The sequence below is a fragment of the Micropterus salmoides genome, unplaced genomic scaffold (assembly GCF_014851395.1).
Source record: "Micropterus salmoides isolate LMB-PRFRI ecotype aquatic unplaced genomic scaffold, ASM1485139v1 Ms_hic_scaffold_1, whole genome shotgun sequence".
Lineage (NCBI taxonomy): Eukaryota > Metazoa > Chordata > Actinopteri > Centrarchiformes > Centrarchidae > Micropterus > Micropterus salmoides.
Genome location: NW_024040040.1, coordinates 37,781,177 through 37,797,478, shown reverse-complemented (window position 1 = coordinate 37,797,478; position 16,302 = coordinate 37,781,177). Strand labels below are relative to the sequence as shown.

At 40.6% G+C, this 16,302-nt stretch overlaps 3 protein-coding genes across 6 annotated transcripts in view; 1 reads left to right on the top strand and 2 right to left on the bottom strand.

Annotated features, from left to right (window-relative positions):
- The window catches only part of tpk1 (thiamin pyrophosphokinase 1), a 69,338-nt gene extending 63,605 nt beyond the window's left edge, over nucleotides 1-5,733 (top strand). For both annotated transcript variants that reach the window (XM_038726334.1, XM_038726324.1), the window contains exon 9: nucleotides 5,310-5,733. In XM_038726334.1, coding sequence (XP_038582262.1) covers nucleotides 5,310-5,455 — 146 coding nt within the window. In that variant the 3' untranslated portion in view covers nucleotides 5,456-5,733. The remainder of the gene's footprint in view (nucleotides 1-5,309) is intronic.
- Nucleotides 5,734-6,043: 310 nt separating this feature from the next.
- sec61g (SEC61 translocon subunit gamma) lies at nucleotides 6,044-8,020 on the bottom strand. The gene is made up of 4 exons (XM_038726345.1): nucleotides 7,861-8,020; nucleotides 7,370-7,473; nucleotides 7,084-7,186; nucleotides 6,044-6,180 (listed from the first exon to the last, which is right to left on the bottom strand). Exons 2-4 carry the CDS (start codon nucleotides 7,461-7,463, stop codon nucleotides 6,171-6,173), a joined length of 207 nt encoding a protein of 68 aa, XP_038582273.1. The 5' UTR covers nucleotides 7,464-7,473; nucleotides 7,861-8,020; the 3' UTR covers nucleotides 6,044-6,170.
- A 2,208-nt stretch (nucleotides 8,021-10,228) lies between these two features.
- zgc:112332 (uncharacterized protein LOC553712 homolog) lies at nucleotides 10,229-16,104 on the bottom strand. Of its 3 annotated transcripts, XM_038726311.1 has the most exons (8): nucleotides 15,987-16,090; nucleotides 15,708-15,747; nucleotides 15,250-15,365; nucleotides 13,085-13,240; nucleotides 12,604-12,708; nucleotides 11,952-12,161; nucleotides 10,934-11,126; nucleotides 10,229-10,730 (listed from the first exon to the last, which is right to left on the bottom strand). In XM_038726311.1, the coding sequence occupies exons 4-8, from the start codon at nucleotides 13,224-13,226 to the stop codon at nucleotides 10,628-10,630; spliced, it is 753 nt and encodes a 250-aa protein (XP_038582239.1). In that variant the 5' UTR covers nucleotides 13,227-13,240; nucleotides 15,250-15,365; nucleotides 15,708-15,747; nucleotides 15,987-16,090; the 3' UTR covers nucleotides 10,229-10,627. The 3 variants fall into 3 exon arrangements, with proteins under 3 accessions (XP_038582239.1, XP_038582229.1, XP_038582220.1); XM_038726301.1 differs by lacking the exon at nucleotides 15,708-15,747 and having other exon boundaries at nucleotides 11,936-12,161; nucleotides 15,987-16,104; XM_038726292.1 differs by lacking the exon at nucleotides 15,708-15,747 and having other exon boundaries at nucleotides 15,987-16,104.
- Nucleotides 16,105-16,302: the final 198 nt, after the last annotated feature.

Sequence of the window (16,302 nt, the reverse complement as noted above, 5' to 3'; positions counted from 1 at the left end):
TTGTACCGGCACATAAGCTAAGCAATGAACTACTGTTGACAGGGTCAGCTGCAAAATGTATTTCAGCCACCTAAAAGAAGGCAGACCGAAAAAGAAAAAATATTCAATAGCAGTTCGAGTGTACGCTATGTGTACATGTGTACAGAGTCATTTCCTTTTTACAGTGCACAGCCAAGTTGCAAAATGAGGTTTCAAAGGAATCCTTTTTCTGAGCCCACTTTGAACCAGCGAGAAGAGCATGGAGAAAAACGCAAATGCAGAAATCTGTCAAAGAAGATTCTGTTCCTGTTGGACCATATTGCTCATAATAGGAAGATGAGGCTTTCAGGGCATTTAAAATTCAGATTTTTTATGAGAATCCACACAGAAATCCTTGTTTATCTTTCTTTACATCTTTACATTTACCTTTCAGGAATACTTGACCCTCCCAAAAGCTATATATCTATATATCTATCTATCTATAGATCTATCTATATCTATATATATGTATGTATGTATATACGCTGCTCAAAAAAATAAAGGGAACACTAAAATAACACATCCTAGATCTGAATGAATGAAATAATCTCATTAAATACTCCTTTCTTTACATAGTTGAATGTGCTGACAACAAAATCACACAAATTATCAATGGAAATCAAATTTATCAACCCATGGAGGTCTGGATTTGGAATCACACTCAAAATCAAAGTGGAAAACCGCACTACAGGCTGATCCAACTTTGATGTAATGTCCTTAAAACAAGTCAAAATGAGGCTCAGTAGTGTGTGTGGCCTCCACGTGCCTGTATGACCTCCCTACAACGCCTGGGCATGCTCCTGATGAGGTGGCGGATGGTCTCCTGAGGGATCTCCTCCCAGACCTGGACTAAAGCATCCGCCAACTCCTGGACAGTCTGTGGTGCAATGTGGCGTTGGTGGATGGAGCGAGACATGATGTCCCAGATGTGCTCAATTGGATTCAGGTCTGGGGAACGGGCGGGCCGGTCCATAGCATCAATGCCTTCCTCTTGCAGGAACTGCTGACACACTCCAGCCACATGAAGTCTAGCATTGTGTAGCATTAGGAGGAACCCAGGGCCAACCGCACCAGCATATGGTCTCACAAGGGGTCTGAGGATCTCATCTCGGTACCTAATGGCAGTCAGGCTACCTCTGGCGAGCACATGGAGGGCTGTGTGGCCCCCCAAAGAAATGCCACCCCAAACCATTACTGACCCACCGCCAAACCGGTCATGCTGGAGGATGTTGCAGGCAGCAGAACGTTCTCCATGGCGTCTCCAGACTCTGTCACGTCTGTCACATGTGCTCAGTGTGAACCTGCTTTCATCTGTGAAGAGCACAGAGCGCCAGTGGCGAATTTGCCAATCTTGGTGTTCTCTGGCAAATGCCAAACGTCCTGCATGGTGTTGGACTGTAAGCACAACCCCCACCTGTGGATGTCGGACCCTCATACCACCCTCATGGAGTCTGTTTCTGACCGTTTGAGCAGACACATGCACATTTGTGGCCCGCTGAAGGTCATTTTGCAGGGCTCTGGCAGTGTTCCTCCTGCTCCTCCTTGCACAAAGGCGGAGGTAGCGGTCCTGCTGCTGGGTTGTTGCCCTCCTGCGGCCTCCTCCACGTCTCCTGATGTACTGGCCTGTCTCCTGGTAGCGCCTCCATGCTCTGGACACTACGCTGACAGACACAGCAAACCTTCTTGCCACAGCTCGCATTGATGTGCCATCCTGGATGAGCTGCACTACCTGAGCCACTTGTGTGGGTTGTAGACTCCATCTCATGCTACCACTAGAGTGAAAGCACCGCCAGCATTCAAAAGTGACCAAAACAGCCAGGGAGCATTAGAACTGAGAAGTGGTCTGTGGTCACCACCTGCAGAACCACTCCTTTATTGGGGGTGTCTTGCTAATTACCTGTAATTTCCACCTGTTGTCTATTCCATTTGCACAACAGCATGTGAAATTGATTGTCAATTGACAGTTTGATTTCACAGGAGTGTGATTGACTTGGAGTAACATTGTGTTGTTTAAGTGTTCCCTTTATTTTTTTGAGCAGCAAGTTTACAATAATATCTGTATTTTTTCCAGCTCTGAGGCAACCCCGTGGCACTGCTGGTAGGAACCTGGTGGAATTGCATTACTCTGCCGAGTGAAAACTTCAGGCCTGCACTTAAGCACAGTCAGACATTATTCTCATACATTCATAGCATGACTGTGACTCTATTCTAATTATTAAGTACCCCAACTTCATAAAGCTTATTTTCCTCCCTTTTTCTGAGTCAAGCTGGTCTAATACCATGCTTGTATGGCAGTCTTTGAAGCGGAATAGGTCCCTGTTTGATATGCGTGCAGGCGCCTGTGGACAAATGATTTGCTTCATGCTCTCCTGTCTTTGTTCCTTTGTTCATTTTTTTCGTCTTTCATGACGTGATTGCGCCAAAACTATGTATGCATATTCATAAAAATTTTATTTTTATTAACGCATGTTTTGTCTCTTCCAGACGATGTTGAAATAATGCAATTATCGGGTGTTAGTATGGGTTAATAGCGTGCAATATACTGTTTTTTAGGCAAAATGTTTGCTGAATCCGGTTGTGTGATTAATTACTCTCCTTATTCTTCACAAAAGGACGGAATGTGTACTGCATTGAATTCCCAATATATAGAAAAGTTGTATTTAATTTGTAAGAACCGTAGAGTATTGAATTTTATTTCATCAAACTTTACAGAGCCCACAAAACACTTGGACTAATCTAAGATATTTTGCACTAATGATGCACCACAGTTGCCTTGGAACCAAATTTTTTGAGACTGGAGGAAAATTGTCCATTTAAATACACCCAGAATTGCAGCTTAATGATTAATGTAGACTTTTTCTAAAGTAATCCCTTTGAGCTCCGATTCAAGGTTCATGAAAACTAAATCTACTCTATGTATGTAGGTAACATAACATACATACCTTCATAAAATCTAATTTCTAACGTTTGTGCAGTTTTGTTTTTCACATTTGAATTGTGCATGTTTTGTACAGAAGAATGCTAGTTTAGTATAGGGTACTATAAGGATGTAGTACTGTTGACATCAGTGTAAATGATAGATGTGGTGGAAAACTAAGAACAATGCATTTATTGTGGCCAGTGGGGACTTACTGTATTCTGCAACTGAATCATGTTGACTGTAGGGTTTCCTCCTCCTGTTGAACTCTATTAAACTTTACTAAATAATATGTAATACATTACCTGGACAATCTTAACTAGACAGCAACAACTGTCAGATTAAATGATTTCACAAACACGACAACAAATTCATGCTCTGTTACCAGTGTCAGTGTTTGAAAAGCTATTGAAAACTATTCAGAAGAGCAGATGGCAATGCTATTCCCACAAATAAAAAATAAAACCGCTATTAATTGGGTGGAAATGATTGACAGGTAGAAACAAAACCTGTTACAGCTGTGGTTGGTGCCACTCAGCCGAGCACTAATCGTCCAACAGACTTTGCTCATGGCCTGCTGACACCAAGCAGGCAAACCAGCTAATTAGACAAGATGGCTAAAAAAGTAAAGTCAATGCTCGTGGCAGCCAGAGTTGAGGAGGGAGCTGAGAGATGTGCTTTACAGACTAAAAGGGAGACATAAACAGGCGAAAGCACCCACACACACACACACACACACACACACACACACACACACACACACACACACACACACACACACACACACACACACACACACACACACACACACACACACACACACACACACACACACACACACACACACACACACTCTGTTTGAATTAGAGCCAAAAGCTACAGCAGAAGCTTTTTGTCTGCAAACACAATGACAGCAGATTTTTTATTAGATTTGCTGACCTATAAAGTCAGAAGAAATTCAGTGTTAGAAATGGTTTACTATTTAATTTGCTGCAGATTGTAAGAACATAGTGACAGATAATAGTGAATGAACAATGGAAAGCGCCAGGTGTAAATCTACTGTGGTGAGTATGCTCATTTCACATTAGACGCGATCCCACAGCACCACTCTCAGGCTGTTCGTCAGCTCAGCTTATTCAGAGCAACTGCTGCGTGAATAAATGCAACTGCAATGGAAAAAGTTACATGCAAATTTGTATTCCTGACATTTGTGCCTGTTGAAACATGGTCAGTGGTTTGTTATTTTCCTTAAAGATTAATTATTTTGCACGACTACATTCCTCACAAAAACATCCCTGTGCTCTATTTACAGTACCATCCATTCATTTGTGAAGTTGTTTAGAAGTTTATCAGGTCGAAGATAATTACTGATTTATTCAGTTAACTGTTGATATATTGACCACTGAGTCGCACCACTCACTGTCGTACTGGGAGAATTTGATGCCCCTGGTCTACAACTATAGAGACAACTGAGTTTCCTGATTTGACCACTAGATGTCAGTGTTGGCCAGGTGTCCTTTCAGGTCTGAAGGATTCAGATAAATCAAATCACTTTTAGTTCAACTTTTTGGAAAATAAACATTGTGATATGTGCCCTCAAAAAAAAAAAAAAGTAAATCACATCTTTTTGCATGTTGATTTTTTTTTTTTAACTGAGAGTGAACTTGTTCATTTAGCACCAAAACAGCACAAAGGAAAATTTAAACATGGAAATTAACGCAATTACCACCTATAACTAATGTATATTATAATATTATATTAATTTAATTGCGTAAATTACATATCTGTGCTCATCATATGGATGAAACATGTATCTAAAAATTGCATCATAAAGGCTGTCTCCTTGAAGAGTTAATTCTCCCTTACGCACTGCTCATGCCAAACAAAAAGCCTTATGTGACTCGTAAACCTCAGTGGTCACCTTTCCTGTTAGTGGTGGCTGAAGGATTCACGTTGAGCGGATTTGTTAGCACTTCAGTAACCACAAAGAGAGAGTTGGCTCAGTACCCCTTAGCATAATAGCCTTTGTGAATGCGTGTGGATTTGGCTGTGAAACCTGTTTGGCCTCAGGCTGCCTTGTTATGTGGACAGTTATGTGGACCACCTCGCCTGAGCTCTACAGGGACACAGACTGCTCCACACCACATCCTCTCTAACAGGGCATTGACACACAGCTGCATTGCCAGTAGTCAAACAGAAAGGACAGAAGGCTGTGTGTACATTATAAGATAAGTAGTAGTCACACTGAAAACTAATTATCTTATTTTACCAATTAAATAATTTAACTAGACTATTTAAAGTATCCATTAAGTGCGTTATCACTCAGTGGGCCCTCATTACTGCTGGATTTAATTATGTGTCTTTCTCTGTCCAGATAACCACGTCCTGCAATTTGGGAAGCTAGTAAGCACCTCCAACACCTATGAACCCGTTTCCCCTGGAAAGCCCAGGAAGCCTGTAACCATTACAACAGACCAACCTCTGCTCTGGAGCATGGGCATCAGCAAGGAAAGGGAATGACACAGAAGAAATACTTCTACTCAGCCAGTATTTGACTCATCAGGACATGCAACAACTATTCTACAGCTGAGCGACCGCAAACTCAAGTTTTGTATGCTTTATACAGTATGAAGTGGAAAAGAAAAAGGTGAAAGCATAATCTCATGTGGCCAAAAACTTCACATTGTTTCTACGAGTGATAGAATGATGAATGACTTTGTTAGATCTTAAACTGACTGATTGGTATAACAACTAAAATTACTAAAGTGGCACTCATGTGGGTGTGCTTCTTCATTGTACTGGATTTCTGCTTGTGAATATGCCCCTTATAAGACCAGAATCCAAGCTCCATTACATACAAACATTTGTTCCCTTCACAAAAACAAATTTTGATATCAGGTGCAGACTTGGATATATCACTATACCTACAGTTCACAACATGTGCCTTTGTCCTGTTCCCTATTAACAATATCTGTTATATTCTATGAAAAACAAAATACCGTACACCCAGCTTCAAAGTATTTGTGCCTTTTGATGAGTTTAATACAGTGCTTTTGAAAGTCAGAAAAGGAAACGTGGCTATTTGAATAGACATGACAAATCAGTCTGTGGGTTTCCATTTGATTTATTTACACATTGAAATATAAATGTTGCACACAGAATGTAAAAATGCCATCCCTTCTGTCCCCCAATCGCACCAGCCCAATAACACTTGTCCCCAGGAATTGACCAGGGTTTAACCTCCACTAGGAGAAAAAAAAGAAAAGCAGAATTAGTGATCTAGAAATTTGATAGATGAACACAAATATTTTACTGAAATGCTCAGTTTTGATGACCAAGCAAACCAATTAATTACTGCTTAAGAAAGCCACCAAGATACAATGATTGTGTATGTAAGTATCACTTGCAAAGAGTTTTTCCTTCCAAAAAACAGACAATCCAACTTTTGCAGGGTACTGTACATTCATTATATTAATTAATTAATTAATGAATGTGAATGAAAGTGTGACCTGTCATCTTTTGTGTTAATGATAAAAACATAACTATGCATCTAATAACCAATGATGTTGCATTAATGCCTGTTTAACTGTTCCATGATTTAAGTAATAATAAAGTCTGTTTTATGCAGTAGATAATCCTAAATCAGATTTAAATAAATAAGTGTTCACATTAAATACTTGTTGAAAAGTGGCCTTACTAAATCGCTTCGCTTTCTGGGAACTTGAGCTAGCAGTTGGTCATTCAGATTCTTGTTGAAACTATCTAATGGTGACTAAAGATGTACGGTCTTGCGGTATGGAAAGCACGAGTGCTGGGGGGGGTTAACATTACGCAAAAATCAAGGCTCTGTAAATGCTGCCGTTTTGATATGTTTTACATTAAATAAACTTGCCATGTACCACAGATCGCCAGACATTACACTTTTCAGTGAAATCCTGCATACCCAATTCATCTGTACCTAAATATTTTTCGAGACAATAAAGCAGTTGATCAGGAGAGGGGAGTGGGTCATTAGAAACACCCCCCATTCATCACTGCAGAGTGTAACAATTCTTTAAGCATTTTAATAACAAATAAACGGTTTAAGAAATCACCAGTTGTATGATACAATTTACAATGTAAATAATGCATCTGTTACTACTACTTACACAATGATGTTGTTGATGGGGATGTGGATGAGTTTGACGAAAAAACCAATGAAACCCATGATGGCAAACCCAATCGCTGTTGCCATAGCAATCTTCTGGAATTCTGAAGGAGGAAAATAAAACAACATCAAAATACAGCAAATAAATAAAACAAAATAAAAATACCCATCGTGCTCTTTGGATCCCCAAATGTGTTAAAGGCAGCTGAGCAGCTGGGGCTTTATACGAGGGTTCGACGCTGCCAGCACAACAAAGACTGGGCCAAATGAAAGCAGTATGAACCTACCTTTTCTGTCAGGTTTTGTGCATCTCTTCACGAGCCTTATAGAGTCTTTGACGAACTGCCGACTGGGCTCAACAAACTGCATGACCTGATCCATGGTGTTTAGGCTGCGGGCGGAATAAAAAAAAAACAACTATCAGGGTTAAAGCCTCGGCTGCTCTCCGTGCTGACGTTGACTTCAGCAGCCTGAGCCTTTCATGACTCTCATGATGTTATAATCGTCAATATACCATCGGCCTTCTTTTTTTCCCCATCACATAATAACCAGTGTATTAAACAACATGTGTCCTTATCACTGAAAAACATGTTTTGAAGTTAGTTAACTCGTCCTTCCTAGCTAACGTTGCCTGACCCTAATGTAAGCTATCAGAGCGACGTAACGTCAGGTTGGCTGGAGGTCTAATAAATAAAACAAATTAAAGTTAAAAATCCAGTTAGTAGGTTTGCATTATGTGAAAATTCAATGCTGTTTAATAGAATATCGCTTATCTTACCTATTTCTGAGGTCGTGTTAGACGAGAAGACAGTCAGAGGAGTGAAGGCCACGTAGCTTTCAGGCAGCTTGTTAAAGAGGAAGAGCTGACGTAGACTTTACACGCGCATGCGTAAGAGAGTCTTTCTCTGTTTCCTTTGAGCTTGAAATGTTGTCTACACTGCCACCTGCTGTCCGGGAGTTTTTATTTATTTATAATAGACCAGTTGGATTACAGAAATAGTGGTAGGTGTTAACCTTTTTATATACAGTCTATGGTTAACTTACATTATGTAGCCTACATATTGTCAGTTTTACTCACTTTGATATCAGCCTTTATTCCAACTATCCTTAGTAGGGCTGCAAAATATTTCACCATACATATGACAAAGACAGACACAGACCCAGGTAAGACTAAAGGAAAAAGCATACATATCTCAAGGCAATACAGATCAATATGAGGAGTAAAAGTAACAAATGTTAAATGATAAAAATGGAGGTGATGTGAAAATGCATGTGAATTGAAAAATAAAGGGGTGACTGATGTGGTAAACTTGATTGATATTTACTTTTTGTTACTTCCACCCTTGAGGCTATCATAAATGCCAAATAAATGCCAAATTTTGGGTTGTGAATGATGATTGATAAATGAAAATGATGAAACAAGGTTATGTTACTACTGTTTTAATCAAATCAACTTTAAATCAATCAAATCACTTGATCATTTATCACTCTATTATTCATTTGTCATCCATTTTTACCCCTTGAATTTTCAATTCACATGTATTTTCATCACCTCCATTTTTATCATTTAATTATATCACCTTCACGCCTCATAGATCAAGGGCATCATAACTTCATAGTGACTGTATCAGTATATGTTAGTAACTATATATGGCATCAACACCAACATTTTCATGGACAATAACATTTCCACCATCCTCTGCACACCCTATCGTCCTATTCATTAACATCAGACATCAGATCGTCACCGTCAACAGCCAGTGATACTGCAGCAGGCACAAAGGACCTCCTGAGTCTCTCTGAAGTGCACCTGGGCAAAACAAACCTGTTGCTAAAAGAGCACTTCAACTTGCTAAAAACATTGTACGTTGGATGGTCCTCATTTTGCATAACATTCCCAAGCTTCCTACCCATTCTTTGCTCCATGATCACTTTAGTGGGTGAGGGTTCAAGCCAATAATAGATCCTGCCTTCCTGATTAGTTTATTGACGCCCCCCTCCCAAAACAACAGCATAAAATATGACATTTGCTACGATGCAGGTAACCTGAATTATTTTTAAGATTTAACATTACCAACTGCAATTACATAATTACAATTTTTTACTCTGCCTTTGTGTAATCTTTATAGTTGCAATCATTGAATCATATGGCACTTTCATTTCCTCTTCTGATTCTTAATTTCGCAGCTGTCAAGTATTTTTTTGTATCTTGAAAAAATAAATCCGGACTCACGATTGTTGATTGGTGAGTGTTATGCATCTAAATCATAATACACACATTGCTCTGAGGCAGTATTGGTCCTAGACTCTTCGTAGCCACTCCTCCTGCTCATGCCACATTCCTTTCGTCTTAAATACCCCCTCATGTGATTTAGATTAAGATACAGTTTCTAAATAGAATTCTGGCATTTGCACCTGATCTTTGTTTTCTATTATACCGACTCCTGGTGTGACAAGTCCCACACTTACAGTAATACTACAATGCTACTGGCAGCAGGGTTCCGACATTACTTTTTACATTTGTCTCTTTAATGAACTGACCATGGAGTAAGTCACACTGAAACTCAGTCATCTGTTTGGGTGGCATTTGCTAAGACTTTAAGACCCTCGATTCTGTCATACACTAAACTTACCTAATCTCTTCTAACTCTCAAAGGCGAAATTCATCCGTGTGAATGTGTTACTGAATCTAAAAAGGTCAAACCAACAACTTGGAAAATAATTAACATTAAGTAAATACACAACTTTGCAATGTTTGCCAGTCCAACACATTTAATTTTTACATTATGTACATATTGTTACATTAACATAATCCCAATTTATATGATTATTATTATGATTACAGTGTATTGAGGATGATGACAGTATTTCCTCAGTACAGCCACATAACCATTGTTTTCCCTTCCTCAATAACAATTTTAGACTGATGGTTCATGTTTTACTGATCAATAAATGTACATTCTGATACTTTAAGCGCTAAAAAAGCAGAGCAGGACCCACTACAGTACGTGCTTCAACTTTAACTGTACAGTACTTCATTCAAATGCTTCTTTAAAAAAAAGGGCTTTTGGCTGTTTAGAGTCAGCTTGTTCTCATCAGCCACACTAGAGCTTACAAACATGTAATGAGAGGCTTTTACAAACCAGTTCATTTTCATCCACTGCAAGAACAAAGCTGGCTAAAGCCTTTACTACAAGCTAACAAGATAGAACAGCATCTGCACTCAAGATACAAAACTGGCTAAACAAAGAATGTGTACAGTTTGGAAAAGTACAGTAAAAACATTAGTAGTAGAGTATTTTTTCAATTTCTACAAAAAGTACTGAAATGAATCTGCCTGTCAGTGAATGCAACCAAATTGTTTAGACATATGGGTGAAACATCATGCAATCTTGTTTGATAAATACAATTTGACTAAAATGTATGATTCATTTTTGACATTTTACAAAATAAAGGCGCTCTTGGTCGTGATCCACTGACCTTTGGACTGCATGGAACATTAATACCTCTATACATCCTTCACTGCACAGTCCATTTGCAGCTATTCACTGCCAGGTGATGCCAAGCATGTTGCAGCTGATCTCCCACAGTTTTTGGGCCAAGTCATCATCAGAAGCAATCCTTGAGCAACTTGCAGGAGCACAGTCACTGCGCACACACAGGGACAGAGAATGGCCGTTACACACTGTGTGGTAGTTTTGTGCGAGTGTTAAATAAGAATAAATATTGTTAGCTCAAAGCTACAGACAGTATACCCTTTGTTAGTCAGCAGGTAGTAATACTGAGCAGCATGAAGCCAGCAATCACAAAGCGCTTCGCCAATTGTAGTTTGGCTGAAATACTGTGTGTACCTGAAGTACCCTCCACTCTGGCTGTCCAGATGTGGCTCCACAGCACAGTAGATTGTGGTCTGTGCTCCCTCCACTGTTGTCTTGGTGAAAATCCTGAAGATCTTCACTGCCACCTGGATGCACTGGTGCTGGTGCCTCCACAGGTCGGACTGCACCACCCCCGGGTGCAGAGAGAACACGCTCACCCCTGTTCCTACAACACGTATACAGGCACCTACATGGTCACCTAGACGCATACTGTAGATTCATGTTAACATGAACAAACACGTATGACTGTATCATTAAGATTTACATACTCTGCGCACAATTTACACATATTTCTGTGCAAAATGTACTTCTTTTTCAAACAGTAGCTATAATCAGTGACAGACAAAAGTAAAATAGAAAGGCCACATTAGCCATAGTATTTGCATTTTATTTTAATTTTGTTCTTTCCTCCTAATGTCTTACCTTCTGGTTGTTTCTAAATTAAAATCCTAATGGACTGAGTTTTGATAGCTATACTCCAGATCTAGGGAGTCAGCCATTAGACTGTAGGGCTGTAAGTAATTTCTTTCAGTTCTTGGCCATTAAGCAACAGAACAAAAAGAAGAATTGATTGAGGCGACAAAATGGCTCAGTTCCAGTGAAAATCTGAAGTTGCTCAAAGCGAGAAAAGACAATTCAATAAGGACAAACAAGCGAGCTATCCAGTGTGCAAGTCATGGTAAGTATGGCCTTGCTTACATCAGCCTGTGCTTATGTAAAACTGAACACAATGCTGCTTTTCTGATTCACATTTCTTAGGCAGAACTGCAAAGGCTCTTCCTCTCTCCACCCACTATAAAACTCTCCAATTAGAAGTTAGCCATCAATCCTCCAAGCCCAGACATTAAGACTTTCCTTAGTGTCTCTGCAAAACCCTCCGACATGCGTACATGCTCACATGTTAACAGAACTGTGTGTGTCCCTCTATCATAGCTACATAACAAATATGTGAATCAAATTTAAAAATAAACCAACCTTGCGACCGTCTCACCTTGTAACCGTTTGGCAAGTGAGCGTGCAAAGAGGACATTGGCCAGCTTGCTCTGTCCATAGGCCTTCATGGTATCATAACTCCTCTCACTGTTGATGTCATCCAGTCGAAGCCCGGTCCAGGTGTGGGCCACAGATGCCACGACGACAATACGGGCAGGAGCTGAACGCTTGATGAGGTCTAGCAGCAGGTAAGTCAACAGGAAGTGACCTGAGGAAAATCATGAGACGCCCTTGGTGTACGTCTGATTCCATGTGAGTTGGAGTCACAAGTGGTTGTTTTTCATGATCAACCCCCCCACCCGCCCCGCCACGTTTGTGTTGTTTCTGCATGTGTGTGCGCATATGTGTGTGGGTGACCATGATGTTCAAGCACAGATTATTCTTCTCTCAGCCTGTGACAAAAATACCACAGAGGAAAGGATCATTTGGAAGGAAGTCATTCAATACAGGGAAAACAGACTGATAGCTTGAAGAATATATGAAACTCTGGTTCCTTTTCCTGACTGATATTTTGGTCAGGTCGGTCAGCTTAAATATTTTTACCTTCTTTAGTAGGAAAATCCCTCCTATTTGCTGCATTTTATGCCTGCTTGACAGAGTCTCGAAAAATGTACTTTCTAATCCAGTTAGAGACTTCCGCCAGGACTTACCCAGATGATTGACCCCTAACTGCATTTCAAACCCGTCTACAGTCTTGGAGTAGGGACACATCATGATCCCTGCATTATTTATCAGGATATTCACTTGTTTCTCTTCTGAAAAGAATAGAAAAACACAAAAAAGATAAGGAAGTTAGAAATTATTTCCCAGAACTATCATATGCTAAATAATAAATGGTATAACAAATGCGGTTGATGTTTGGTAAAAACTGCACTTTTTATAGCGATGTTGCTGTTCTCCTCCCAGCCCATGCACACACATCATTGCTGGCAGGGCTGCTATGCAAGGCAGTGGCACAACAATCAGGAGCAACTTAGAGCCCAGTGTCTAGCTCATAGACAGTCGGACAGGAGGATACAGGGACTGACCCACAAACCATGTGATGAATGGACAACCGACTGCAGAACCCCAGCTTCCCCATTTCAGAAACCCATCGGTATTTCAGAAAGTGAACACATTTGTTGATACTACCTCTGTTGATAAGCTCAGCAAACGCTCTGATGGACTTGGTGTCCGATAGATCCAGCTTCCTGATGATCACATTCTCGTTTCCCGTGTCTTCCAAGATCTCCGCCCGCGCCTCCTCTGCCCTCTCCAGGTCTCTGCATGCCATGACGATGCGCGCACCTGAGAAACAAGGCCAAAGGTCACGAGTTAAGCTCATGCTCGCCCCATTCCAAACTACTTTCCTCCCACAGTCTAAAGACATGCCGCTCGTGTGAACTTGAAACTTTAAATCGCCTCAACGTACAAGTTTGTGTGCTCGCTAGGAGAGACTCCAGTCCACTCATGTCCCTGAGTAAGAATAAGCATTTCAGAATGGTATCTCTTCTCGTTTTGTTTGAGGCTTTGTCTTTCTGCTGCAAGTAAACCTTATACAGTACATGTCACGAGAAGACCATTTTTTATAACCATTTTTACTGTATCAAACTAATGGCTGAAAATAAAGTAATATAAAGTTTCCAAACTCAAAACTACAAAAGTTTTGCTCATTTGCAGGCACACAAAGCTCCCTTCGTCAATTAAGGAGGAAGTACCTAAATCTCTCTGTGTGCTTTTTATCCTCATTTAATGTTCTCCAAACTCTCATTCAGCATCTCATTTAGCCGACTGCTCCGCTCACATGAACACAAGACTCTGTCAACTGTGTCATTCTCATTCTCTGACGCAAATTGCGATGCATTCTCCCTAATGAGCCCAGAGAGGGGCTTTGAGGACACATACACACAATCTCTCACTCTCTCACCCACCCAACCAGATAGACAGACGACCCCTGCCCACCGCCACACACACACACACACACACACACACACACACACACACACTCAACATACAAAATAGCTGCTGTGCCCAGCAATTATGAAAGAGGAGAGCCATTAATCAGTTGGAGCGTAGCGTCTGCATCCCATCCCAGTGTCTTTGTTTCTCCCCTGCTGTTCCCATGTGAGAAAACCCTGTTGTTCCCACATTTTCCCGGTAGCCTAAAGTTCATTTCAATAAAATAAAGTAGTAAACAAACGGAAGGTTATATTGAGCCACGTTAAAGATTATCCAGCAGAATAATGTCACTATGCAAATAAGGGCAAAATGCAACTAATGACTTAAGTCAAGCCTAAGCACATAAATGCACCTATAAATCTATGTTATAACCAAACAGATGAATGATTCAAAAGGTTGAGATTTAGTTTGTTTTTTTCCTGATACAGTGCCCCGAAGGAACATTCTGTTCCATGAATCTTTGGAAATCTAATCATGTTGTCATTGTGTTTTTACATAATCCCATTTACTGAAAGGTGATTTGACAGTGAATTCTCCAGAGGCAGGGACCACAGTATTGTTATTTCCCTCAGGCAGTAATGATTTTTTTCATCATGTCCTTTTTCTCCCCACTTTTCATGTTGTTGTTAAATAACATTCCTGGTTGCCCTTTCATTTACAAAATAAAAGCGAAATGTGCACAGACAGACAGGCAGACAGGCACGCGCACACACACACACACACACACACACACACAGTGGAGGTAGATTCAAGTGTAGACTAATTAACAAACTGAATCATGTACAGTACGCAGAACCGGTTTTCATGTGTGTGTCTGTGTGTGCATTGCTGGGTACATCCTCCCATCTCTCTTTGTTGCCTGCCCGGATCGGGAGGGGAACGGACCCTCACAATGCTCCCTCTGTCCCCTCGATGCCTTGCCTGTCCTCCATCACTGCCATTCGTCTTTCACTTGTATTGGTGAAGTGTTCATTTTAGTTAACATAGCCTCAAATCTCTTTTCTGGAATATGTAAGAGGTTAAGGTATGCTGAGGTTACACAATCACTTGATACAGCCTGATATTCCCATCAAAAAATATACAGTATTATGCACATTGAAAAAGCAAGCCAGTAGCATTTAACCTAATTCTATGGTGGAGGTCTGAGGACAGGGGCCACACTCAGAGATCACACTTTATAGCTTTAAACCCTCCAAGCATTAGAAGTACTTAACTCCACAGAAAAGAGTGGAATGCGTAAGGCATGGTGTGAAAGTTAGTGAAAATTAAAAAGGCAAAACACAGGGCAGGCACACGTGGATGCAGACTGAGTCAGAAAGAGACTGAGGCAGGTGGAGACAGACAAGTGTGTGCAGTACCTCTTCTTGCCAGGTCCCTGGCTGTTTCTTTTCCAATGCCAGTGTTGGCTCCAGTGATGATGACTGTTTTCCCATCTAACCTCTCCTCAGATGACCAGCGGTTACAGCACACACTCCTGAACAACACACACACACCCGGTAAAGCACCAGTATGTTGATAAAAAAATAGTATTTCCCTTCATAATAACTAAAAGGATACGTTTCCAATCCCCCCCTGGCATTGCTGTCAATAATCTACTTTGGTTTAGCCAGAAACCTGATCCTTGTGTGTAATCTAAAAATATGCTAACAGAAAAATCAAACTTGCTAAACATGATCAATAAATTGATGATCACAGTGACTCTTTAACAGAAGAAATTTAAATTAGTTCCATTTAAGCACAGTGTTTGTTATATCTTGTACATATAATAGGTGATCTGTAGTTATAGTCCCTGATTATTATTGTAATATTAAAATACCTGGCTGCAAGAATGAAAGAAAATCTTCAGCTCAAACTCACTGCAACAGATTCACAGGAGCAAAAAAGAAACAATCAGAGTGGTTAATTAAACTGTTTTTTCAATCACAGAAAAACTGAATCGGCACCACAAATGATACATTTTTACACAGGTCTAATCTGCTGCCAGATCTGCTGCCTACAATATCTAGCATGTTATTAATAAAGACAACCACCTTGTCTTTGCCGTTTTTCACCGGTTGTGTTTTTTGTGGTTGTTGTTTTTTGTTTTTTGTCCTACCTGCAGTACATTCTTCCTTCAGAGCAAAACCTCAGGACCAGTGAGCCACTAGCGGGAAACGAATTTACCTCCTTCAGCCTTCCCAACAGTTCATCAGTGCATTTCGTGCTTCTCAGCTCTCCCCACCCCGCCTCGTCTGTCATCGCAGTACCACGACTGGGCCAATCAGGAGCGAGCTGACGCATAATTGATTCACAACTTCACAGGGCTGAAGGCTGGAGAGCAGGCAGCTGTCCTCCCGCCTCCTGCTGCCGGAGAAAGTCGAGTTATGGACTCAGCTGACTCAAGAAAAGTGGTTCAAAATCTCAGTTAGTCT

Coding starts and splice junctions, on each gene's coding strand:
- zgc:112332 (XM_038726292.1), bottom strand. Junction 12,709..13,084: donor TGCTGAGCTTATCAACAGAG/GTAGTATCAACA, acceptor TATTCTTTTCAG/AAGAGAAACAAGTGAATATC. Junction 11,127..11,951: donor ACTTGCCAAACGGTTACAAG/GTGAGACGGTCG, acceptor TACGTGTTGTAG/GAACAGGGGTGAGCGTGTTC.
- sec61g (XM_038726345.1), bottom strand. CDS start 7,463: ATGGATCAGGTCATGCAGTTTGTTGAGCCCAGTCGGCAGTTCGTCAAA. Junction 7,187..7,369: donor CACAAAACCTGACAGAAAAG/GTAGGTTCATAC, acceptor TTCCTCCTTCAG/AATTCCAGAAGATTGCTATG.